We start from the raw sequence: 11342 nt of genomic DNA, 5'->3' as shown, positions 1-11342 counted from the left end.
AACCCTCCCCTAATCCGGACGACGCTGGGCCAATTGTGCACCGCCCCATGGGTCTCCCGGAATCTAACCCAGAATCTGTAGTGGCACAGCTAGCACTGTGATGCAGTGCCTTAGACCACTGCGCCGGTCGTGAGGCGCTGGACACTGACATTTGATGCAATGAAACCCAACTTTATATCATGTTACAAGTTCAAACACTTGAATGTGTGATGTTCTATCTACACCTTGACTATAAATCGCCCCATCAAAATGAACATGAAAACATGCATTAGCCCCTGTCAATATTTCTATAATTGATAGCCTACATTTTCTACTTCGGTAGGGATAATAAGAAAAAGAGTGGTTGGTGACACAAAAGCAGCCGCTCACCGATTTGTCATCTTATACCGCAGTTATACACTATGCGGATGTTGGCCAATGAGGGTTTACGCTCGATCTGATTGAATTGAGGCCTTTAATTATTTTTGTGCAGACAAACAGTTGTACAACTTGAATGTGTTCCGGGCCTTGAGTTAGTTTGGTAAGCCTTAGTGGAGACCCTCTATGTAGTTACCAGGGAGCATCCCAGACCTGCCAGTTCTTTGCACCGTGCCGTACACCCAACCTCCATCAATGGGCTGCACGCTGTGGATGATGTCACCGTCTCGAAACGACACCTCATCCGTGTCTTGGCTCACGTAATCGTAGAGGGCTCTGTACACACTCTGTGGCAAGACAGCACCAAGGTGAGACAACAGCTACATCCCAAATGGCACTTTATTCCCTAATATTGCACTACTTTTGACCAAAGTAGTGCACTAAATAGGGAAAAGGGTGCCAATTGGGGACTCTACCCAGTCGGGGTGCAAAAACACATCAACTGAAACAGTAGGCTATGTTTGACCAGACTCACACTATTGGGGCCAACACAACCTGTACTGGGCTGGCTTGGAAATTTTATTTTCATATGAACCTTTCCAGAATGGTTCCAGCAACTATTGTTTATGCGTAACCATGCTTGCCCAGTACAGTTTGGTCTGGCTCATCAAGTGTGAAAGGATATTTATTAGGATGCATGATGCTGATTTCTATTGTCAAGAGCAAACAATATTTGTATCCCTGATGCCTGTCAGACTTGATTGATTGCTAGATAAATGGCTACTATATGAATATATAGATGAATTCACCTGCAGAGACCGTAAGGAGTGCATACTGGTCTGGTGCATGTAGCTGTGCCCCTGGACGTGTCCACTGGGGCAGTACGCGCCTGGCAGCACAGGAGCTGCAAAGACACACCGCAGACAGTCTGTTACAGTACAGACACTGCTGGTTCAGTTGTTGCCTAAACACGGGGCTGACTCCATTATCCAGCAGCATGCTAAGACTAACCCAATATGGATGGCTATCTAACTGTTGGCTGCTGCTGCAAATATCAAGGAAACTTGAATATTTTGTTTGTTACTGTGATTCATCATGAACAATTTGAACCCAAGTAAGACAACTTAAAAATGTGGTATGGTTGAAGGGCTCCCTTGTAAAAGAGACCTTGGACTCAATGGGATTCCACCCTGCATGAATAAAGATGAAATATAAAAGTTAGACTCAGGATTATGACCTCATCATAAATAGCAGGCCAACTTCCTGCTTACAGAAAAAAAGAAACCCAGACCAAACCTCAAGACCCAGACATCAAAAATAAAATGTCTATACAAGATTAAAACCCACCTACGATGACACCAGGCCTCCGGGCCATCTCCGCTATGTACTGGTGCCCTGTATTTTCTGTTCGGACGTTTTGCCGCAGCTGGCCACGCACAAGGTAAGGTGCATGAACACCATGTGTGATTCCTTGTGGGCCCATCGGCTCAAAGTCCTTGTGGTATTTCACCTGCAAGAGACACAGACAAGTTTACATGCTATCAGTGTATTCTGAGGATACATTAAATTAAACAGGTTAATCTTATTTTTTTAAATGATATAATAGGAAACTATGTGAAACACAGTCAGATTATGCATCAGCTAAATATGCACGTTTTGTTTTTAGGAAACAGACAAATGTGTGGATCCAGACAACATATTTCCTAAGTAAACTGTTTCTAACTACTTTTGTGCATGTGGTTTCAAAAACCCCACCCCAGCCTACTACATCGCCTCCAGAAAGCATTCATACCCCTGGACCTTTTCCACATTTTGTTGTGTTTCTGGTGATTTCTTTTGTCACTGGCCTACACACAATACATAACAAAGTGGAATTGTGTTTGACATTTTCATAAATTAATTAAAAATGAAAAGCTGAAATGTCTTGAGTCAAGAAGTATTCAAACCCTTTTATGAAAAGCGTAAATAAATTCAGGATGAAAAATTTGCTTAACAAGTCAAAAGTAGCATGGGACTCGCTCTGTGTGCAATAATAGTTTTTACCATGATTTTTTAATGACTACCTCATCTCTGTACCCCACACATACAGATAATTGTAAGGTCCCTCAGTTAAGCAGTGCATTTCAAACAGATTCAACCAAAGGCAAGGTTTCCTTTGCCTTGCAAAGAAGGGAACCTATTGGGAGATGGGTAAAAAAAAAAGAGACCAAATATCCCTTTGAGCATGTTGAGGTTATTAATTGCACGTTGGATGGTGTATCAAGACACAATCACTACAAAGATACGCGTGTTCTTCCTAACTCAGTTGCAGGAGAGCAAGGAAACAGTTACAGAGTTTAATGGCTGTGTGATCGGAGAAAATGGAGGATGAATGAAAAACATTGTAGTTACTCCACAATACTAACCTAAATGACAGAGTGAAAAGAAGGAAACCTGTACAGAATAAAACATATATTCTGTTTTTAATAAGGCACTAATGTAAAACTGCAAAAAATATGTGGCAAAGAAAGTAACTTCACGTCCTGAATACAAAGTGTTGCGTTTGGGGCAAATCCAACATAACATATCACTGAGTACCACTCTTCATATTTTCAAGCATGGTGGTGGCTGAATCATGTTATGGGTATGCTTGTCATCGGCATAATAAAAAGAAACTGAATAGAGCTAGGCAAAGGCAAAATCCTAGAGTAAAACTTGGTTCAGTCAGCTTTCCATCAGACACTGGGAGACAAATTCACCTTTCAGCAGGACAATATATTTGTTATTTATTTAACTAGGCAAATCAGTTAAGAACAAATTCTTATTTACAACGACGGTCTAACCCGGACGACGCTAGGCCAATTGTGCACCGCCCTATGGGACTCCCAATCACAGCCGGTTGTGATACAGCCTGGAATTGAACAAGGGTCTGTAGTGATGCCACTAGCATTGAGATGCAGTGCCTTAGACCGCTGTGCCACTCAGAAGCCCAATAACCTAAAACACAAGGCCAAATATACACTGGAGTTGCTTACCAAGACAACACTGAATGTTACTGTAGATTTTCAAGCCAAAATTGTAATTGTAAGGCAAGACTTGGAAATGGCTGTCTAGCAATGACCAACAACCATCTTGACAGATCTTGAATAATTTTAAGATTTCCAGGCGTGCAAAGCTCTGACTTACCCAGAAAGACTCAAAGCTTTAATCATTGCCAAAGGTGATTCTAACGTATTGACTCAAGAGGTGCGAGTTCTTACGTAAATGAGATATTTCTGTATTTATTTATTTTTTGCAAAAATGCCTAAATACATGTTTTCACTTAGTCATTATGGGGTATTGTGTGTAGATGGGAGGGAAAAATGTATAAATGTAAGCCCTTTTGAAATCTGGCTGTAACACAACAAAATGTGGCATATGTCAAGGGGTATGAATACTTTCTGAAGGCACTGTACACTAGGATAGCCTTGTGCTGGTCTTTAAGGAGTACCTAGGATAGGATAAGTAATCCCTCTCACCCCCCCTTTAAGATTTAGATGCACTATTGTAAAGTGACTGTTCCACTGGATGTCATAAGGTGAATGCACCAATTTGTAAGTCGCTCTGGATAAGAGCGTCTGCTAAATGACTTAAATGTAAATGTAATGTTAAATGATTGAGTGAAAGGTCTCTTTCAAAGCTGCGGTCGTGTTATTGCTAAGTCCAATTATCTCTTTGCCTAATACAATCTTTATTAGACAAAATAACTCACACATTTCCTGTTGATAGAGCTAGATATTACGGCTTCAAACGGTCGGCTTTGCCTTTTAGATCATAATGAATACGTTTATATGGACAAGGGTGATCGTAGATCAGCACTCCTAATATGAGATGTTTTATCAATATGGGCCCTGAGTTTCTCTCTCTGAAGGTCATTATGAATGTCGAAAGGTATAGAAGGCATGGATATATTACATTTTTTACATGGTTCAGTGCTGTTTTGCGCAAGGGAAAGGCACTGTACGCTCCCAACTAATTTCCTCCCTCCGGTGGATGGGCAAAGAGACACTTGAACCTACATTACTGATCTGATCCTGGGCTCGTCGTAGTCTCTGCAGCTCAGGAGTGTCCAGCACAAATTTGAAGCCTCGTCCTTTGCTCTCCTCAAAGTCTTTCTTGTACTTCACCTGCGGATTGGGGAGAGCTTGAGCGGTTAGCTGTAAAATGTATGCAACCAAGCAGTAAACAGTTACTATACTCTTGGATGGAAAGTCAATAATAAGGTATTCTATCAAACAATGACAGTGCAACACCCCTTGTCTCTAACTCCAGTATCCCAGTCCATAGGCACACTTGGTAACAAGTATTTTCCAAAATCTCTGGGTTAACGCACTTCAGTAGATTGTAACAAGCCTAGGCAAAGGCCATTAATTATACTATTATTCAACCAAGCAGTCTCCAATCAATGCCAAGAGAGACTATGGCCGTAATTCAACCCGAACACGCTTTGCTGTCCTAAATCTAGAAAAGCACGAATACATGCTGTTCATTTACTGTAATTTATGTACATTTCCGTAGTCCTTTACACTCGTGGCGGCAGGGTAGCCTAGTGGTTAGAGCGTTGGACTAGTAACCGAAAGGTTGCAAGTTCAAATCCCCGAGCTGACAAGGTACAAATCTGTCGTTCTGCCCCTGAACAGGCAGTTAACCCACTGTTCCTAGGCAGTCATTGTAAATAATATTTTTTTCTTAACTGACTTGCCTGGATAAATAAAGGTATACAGGTTGAAAATGGCAGATTTGGGCACTGATAAGTGCCTAAATTGGAACGCAGTGGCTGTCCTAAGTAACACCCTACAAATTACCCCAGAGCTCAGGCTCTGCCCTTCACAGCGCTGTATGGGTTTTGACTGACAGCTGTAAACAACAATAATGATCCTGTGATTGGCAGGGTTGTTTTTCAAACTAAACAACTAGGCTAAAAGTTTGTTCCTGTAGTTCCTCAATGGCACAGCTAGGAGAGCTACAAAAAGCACCTTATAAACTCAGCAAAAAACGAAACGTCCCTTTTTCAGGACCCTGTCTTTCAAAGATAATTCGTAAAAATCCAAATAACTTCACAGATCTTCATTGTAAAGGGTTTAAACACTTTCCCATGCTTGTTCAATGAACCATAAACAATTAATGAACATGCACCGGTGGAACGGTCGTTAAGACACTACCAGCTGACAGACGGTAGGCAATTAAGGTCACGGTTATGAAAACTTAGGACACTAAAGAGGCCTTTATACTGACTCTAAAAAACACCAAGAGAAAGATGCCCAGGGTCCCTGCTCATCTGCGTGAACGTGCTTTAGGCATGCTGCAAGGAGGCATGAGGACTGCAGATGTGGCCAGGGCAATAAATTGCAATGTCCGTAATGAGAGATGCCTAAGACAGCGCTACAGGGAGACGGGACGGACCAGTGATCGGGGAGACAGGACGGACCAGTGATCGGGGAGACAGGACGGACCAGTGATCGGGGAGACAGGACGGACCAGTGATCGGGGAGACAGGACGGACCAGTGATCGGAGGGAAATGAGAGGACGTTTCTTTTTTAAAGAGTTTAGTAGAAGACTCTTGTGCATTGAAATGGCTTAGGAACTGTGCACATTTTGGAGAGGTGTGTGGCCACTTTGAGATACCAGTTAGTCCTCTCACCCAAACCCTTGTCATTTTGGAGAGGTGTGTGGCCACTTTGAGATACCAGTTAGTCCTCTCACCCAAACCCTTGTCATTTTGGAGAGGTGTGTGGCCACTGAGATACCAGTTAGTCCTCTCACCCAAACCCTTGTCATTTTCTCTTATGTTGCACCCATATTCTTATCATGTTACAGAATGTAAACAAGAGTTTTCAGATTTTGTTGTCAAAAAGTACAGTAAATGTCAAATGCACATCAAATCAACATTGCAATTTTTGGATTCAGTCTTGTGTCAGGTGAACTGTTGTGTCCTCAACCATCTCCAAAGTGTTCCCTTTCACCCGTTTCATATTTCTTCTGTAAACAAACATTTTAATTCAGCCCTAGGCCAATTCCCACAAGGGTAAAGGGTTGAATGGGAATTATATCAAAGTACATCTCCAGAGAAAGTGCTCCATCAGAGCACGCCTTCTCCCTACACAGCGCACCATGCCCCCCAGTACATGGAAACAAAATGTCAAAACGGAAATGGGCATTTTTGGACTTTTAAATTAATTATATACTGAACAAAAATATAAAACGCAACATGTAGAGTGTTGGTCCCATGTTCCAGGAGCTGAAATAAAACATCCCAGAAATGTTCCATATGCACAGAAAGCTTATTTCTCAAAAAATATTAATGCACAAATGCACATCCATGTTTGTGAGCGTTACTTCTTTGCCAAGATAATCTATCCACTTAACAAGTGTGGCACGAAGCTGATTAAACAGAATGATCATTACACAGGTGCACCTTGTGCTGGAGACAATAAAAGCCCACTCTAAAATGTGCAGTTTTGTCACACAACATATTGCCTGAAGGTTTGAAGGAGCATGTAATTGGCAGTAACTGCAGGAATGTCCACCACCGCTGCATCCAGTCAATCTAATGTTAAACTCTCTACCATAAGCAGCCTCAAGTCGTTTTAAAACATTTGGCAGTACGTTTACCGCAGACCGTGTAACCACGCCAACCCCGGACCTCCACATCCAGCTTCTTCACCTGTGGGATGTCTGAGACCAGCCACCCAGACAGCTGATGAACTTTGTCTGTAATAAAACCCCTTTGGGGGGAAAAACTCATTCTGATTGGCTGGCTCCCCAGTGGATGGGCCTATGCCCTCCCAGGCCCAACCATGGCTGCGGCCCTGCCCAGCAATGTGAAATCCATAGATTAGGGCCTAATGAATGTATTTCAATTGATTGATTTCCTTATATGAACTGTAACTCAGTAAAATCGTTGACATTTGTTTATATTTCTGTTCAGTATACAGTGCATTCGGAAAGTATTCAGACCCCTTGACCTTCTCTACATTACAGCCGTACTCAAATTGATTAAATTGTTTTTTTCCCTCATCAATCTACACACAATAACCCATAATGACAAAGTAAAAACCTGTTTTTAAACATTTATAAAACTGAAACATCACACATATGTATTCAAACCCTTTACTCAGTATTTTGTTGAAGCACCTTTGGCAGTGATTATGTTGACGCAACAAGCTTGGCACACCAGTATTTGGGGAGTTTCTACTATTCTTCTCTACAGATCCTCTCAAACTCTGTCAGCCAGTAAAATATGCTGAGAAGGATTATCACCACAGCAAGCAAGGTACTTGGAGTCAAACAGACAGGCTTGGATGGGATCTTTAAGGTCAGGGCCCTCAACAAGGCTCACCATATTATTTTAGACCCAAGCCACCCCCTGTACCAGGACTTTGAACTACACCCCTCTGAGTGCAGGTGTAGGGCACCCCCGGCAGGAAAAACCAGACTAGACAATAATTTGCGTCAGGTGTGATATCCCTCCTTAACAGCTCAGGCTAATGTTCCTATCGACCTAATAATAACAGCAGACTCTTTCTATTGTAACTTATGAAATGTATTGTCAATTTGTTTTCTGCGGTATTTAAGCAGCACTTTAAAACCTGCAACGTAATTTCCCCATCGGGACAATAAAGTAGGTAAGTAAGTAAGGTCGGATGGAGAGCGTCATGGCACAGCTATTTTCAGGTACCTCCAGAGACGTTTGATCGGGTTCAAGTCCGGGCTCTGGCTGGGCCACTTAAGGACATTCGGAGACTTGTCCCGAAGCCACTCCTGCGTTGTCTTGGCTGTGTGCTTAGGGTCATTGTCCTGTTGAAAGGGGAACCTTTTCCCTAGTCTGAGGTCCTGAGCGCTCTGGAGCAGGTTTTCATCAAGGATGTCTCTCTGTAATTTGCTCTGTTCATCTTTCTCTGTCTCCCATTCCCTGCTGCTGAAAAACATCCCCACAGCATGATGTGCCATCACCTTGCTTCACGTTAGGGATGGTGCCAGGTTTCCTCCAGATGTGACGCTTGGCATTCAGACCAAAGAGTTCAATTTTGGTTTCATCAGACCAGAGAATCTTGTTTCTCATGGTCTGAGAGTCTTTAGTTTAGGTGCCTTTTGGTAAACTGTCATGTGTCTTTTACTGAGGAGTGGTTTCCGTCTGGCCACTCTACCATAACGTCCTGATTGGTGGAGTGCTGCAGAGATGGTTGTCCTTCTGTAAGGTTCTCCCATGTCCACAGCAGAACTCTAGAGCTCTGGCAGAGTGACCATCGGGTTCTTGGTCACCTCCCTGTGACCATTGGGTTCTTGGTCACCTCGGGGGAGAAGGACCAAGGCCCTTCTCCCCCGATTACTCAATTTGGCCAGGCGGCCAGCTCTAGGAAGAGTCTTGGTGGTTCAAAACTTCTTCCATTTAATGATGGAGGTCACTGTGTTCTTGGAGACCTTCAATGCTCTGACCTCATGGCTTGGTTTTTGCTCTGACATGCACTGTCAACTGTGGGACCTTATATAGACAGGTGTGTTCCTTTCCAAATGATATCCAATCAATTGAATTTACCACAGGTGGACTCCAACTTGTAGAAACATCTTGATCAATGGAAACAGGATGCACCTGAACTCAATTTCCAGTCTTATAGCAAAGGGTCTGAATACTTATGTAAATACAGTATTACGTTTTTTTATTTTTCTAAAAACCTGGTTTTCACATTGTCATTATGGGCTATTATGTGTAGTTTTAATCAATTTTAGAATAAGGCTGTAACGTAACAAAATGTGGAAAAATACAAGGGGTCTGAACACTTTCCCAATGTACTGTATATACCAATTCATTCTGGAAGAATAACTTAAAAATGCTTCATGAGCTTAGTTGAATTATCATACCCCATCAAAACCCCCAAATATAAGCTTGTTTTAAGCCATTCTTTGAAAACAATGTATTTGTAAACAAATACTGTATAGCCTCAACACATTGTTAAAACTATAATGTTGATGTCATGGATGGTCAGTTTGAGCATCCATAGCTGTCTATACATTTGAGAGTGGTTACATTGCTCCAGGCGTATCTCTCAGCTGTTTACCAAAAGAGTGGCAGATTAAATACCCTCAGGTTAAAGGTGCAAAGGGCATTGTCCCCTAGACAGATTTAATAGATACACAAGTCAACCTTATTGATTAAATGCTCTGTTAGTCAGAATCCAGCACCCGGTGCTCTAAATATGCTTCTTGACACCGTTACATAAAGCGCCGTCTCCATAGAAGGAACAGGAAACCTTCCATATAAATATTTAGAGGTCAGCTTTTGTCAAGCATAGTGGAAGTGTGTCTTGAGTAGGGAATAGTGCCAGGAACCCTCAAGAGTGAGATGGCAGCACAAAGTGCATGGGCAGGTGGAGAAGCCAGGGGGATCCTTCAGCAGCCAGCAGAGTTGAGCGCTAGCTCATTCCCCCTCATCCTGGGCTGTTTTCAAATCGGAAGCAAACGGAACAGGACCTACCTGCATTTTTCCAATAAGAAATGCTTGTTTACCTTTTGTTGCAACCCATTAAGCTACAGTGTGCACCAATGAATACACCCCCATAACGTCACACCTTGTTACATGTGCAGGCAAATTAAACTGCGTAGTTTCACTCCCCTCCATTCAATCCGACTATATTGAATTAATATATTGATTGAAAAACAACTTTATGGTCATAATTGTTTTTGATCGTCACATTTCTTGGCAAACAGATTTGAAATGTAAAAAGGGAATAATGATGGTTCAAAAGGCAACGGTGTGTATCCTGTATACCTGACTCTGAAGCTCACTTTGCTGTCTCAGTCGAAGGTTCTCAGGAGTATCTGCAACAATGGTGAATGACTGCTTTGGATAGTGCCTGCAAGGATGTTATAAATATGTTATATGTTTACTATATCTTTAAATCTTATCCGAGTTGCACAACTGAATTTACTTCAAAATTAAAGTGATTTGATTGTAATTTTATTCTATAAGGACAGCGGGAATGAGTGAATCCGTGCACTGTTTTCGGCTCCCACACAAGTGATTTTTAGCCTAACAAAGCGACAGAGGAAGAACATGTTGGTTGAAACATCGTTTGCCATTTATCATTAAAAAGCTCTGTAAAAGTTTCACTTGTGGGAGCAACAAACCGTTTGCGGACAACACTAGTTCCTTAATCTGGGTCTGGGAAACAGACTTTAGGGTAAATCAATTACACCTGTAATATTTACCAACAACATTATTCAAATTAGCTGAATAGAACACACCTATTCAAACTACAATACAGCACAGAAGTACGTAGAGGGTTTCTCACAGACAGCGGTTGGTGAAAATTCAGTAGGGAAATACCACTTGGAGGCTAAGGGAACAACACAACTCACGAATTACAGTAGGGCTTCTTTTCATAGCCTTTGTAGTTCTTCATGTTGAGAGTCATCCTGCAGACCTCACAGTGGAAACATCCTTTGTGCCAATACTGCATAAGAGTGTCAATACAAAGGCAAAACCATCAGATATCTCAAAAGAATAAGACACCCATTAGTACGTTCATCAGAGGTAGTCCTAAAATGACAATCAACAACACAGACAGTTCAGTAGGTCTCACCTTATCCAGGCAGTTGACTTTCTCTGTGGCATAAACAATTTTCCCACAACGCGCACAATGAGGATTCATATTCACCAAATTAGTCTGACTTCAAAACTCAAAAGATAATGAGTACGAACACAGTAAAACACAGGCTGTGTAGCAGTGTGGGTGTTGACTCTTGGAGGATTATCAAAGCACTGTCTCGGTAGGGAGGGAGGTGGACATAATAACATTTCCCCCCTGCCTAGACTACCTCTGAATCACACTCGAAACCTGCCCAAATTCATGATGTACAATGATTCAGGTCAGACTACATGCCTATACATTAAAATAAAAAATATATAAATAGTATACTGTAAAAATGTAAATACCCCAATAAAAATGGCCTATTCTGTACTTTCGCC

General features: G+C 42.0%; 1 protein-coding gene across 2 annotated transcripts; it reads right to left on the bottom strand.

Annotated features, from left to right (window-relative positions):
• nebl (nebulette) lies at positions 1 to 11328 on the bottom strand. Of its 2 annotated transcripts, XM_046322169.1 has the most exons (7): positions 10957 to 11328; positions 10733 to 10827; positions 10143 to 10227; positions 4395 to 4502; positions 1705 to 1867; positions 1167 to 1261; positions 1 to 704 (listed from the first exon to the last, which is right to left on the bottom strand). In XM_046322169.1, the coding sequence occupies exons 1-7, from the start codon at positions 11023 to 11025 to the stop codon at positions 528 to 530; spliced, it is 792 nt and encodes a 263-aa protein (XP_046178125.1). In that variant the 5' UTR covers positions 11026 to 11328; the 3' UTR covers positions 1 to 527. The 2 variants fall into 2 exon arrangements, with proteins under 2 accessions (XP_046178125.1, XP_046178126.1); XM_046322170.1 differs by lacking the exon at positions 4395 to 4502.
• Between the last annotated feature and the right edge of the window lie 14 nt (positions 11329 to 11342).

The sequence above is a fragment of the Oncorhynchus gorbuscha genome, linkage group LG22, assembly GCF_021184085.1.
Source record: "Oncorhynchus gorbuscha isolate QuinsamMale2020 ecotype Even-year linkage group LG22, OgorEven_v1.0, whole genome shotgun sequence".
NCBI classification, from domain to species: domain Eukaryota; kingdom Metazoa; phylum Chordata; class Actinopteri; order Salmoniformes; family Salmonidae; genus Oncorhynchus; species Oncorhynchus gorbuscha.
Note: the sequence above shows the minus strand (reverse complement) of the source record. Positions and strands in the feature narration are given on the sequence as shown.

Excerpts from the sequence above, each read along its gene's own strand:
- nebl (XM_046322169.1), bottom strand. The coding sequence starts at position 11,025 with ATGAATCCTCATTGTGCGCGTTGTGGGAAAATTGTTTATGCCACAGAG. Across the intron at positions 10,828-10,956 it reads AAGTCAACTGCCTGGATAAG|TATTGGCACAAAGGATGTTT; the intron begins GTGAGACCTACT and ends ACTCTTATGCAG. Across the intron at positions 1,868-4,394 it reads CCCAGGATCAGATCAGTAAT|GTGAAATACCACAAGGACTT; the intron begins GTAGGTTCAAGT and ends TGTCTCTTGCAG.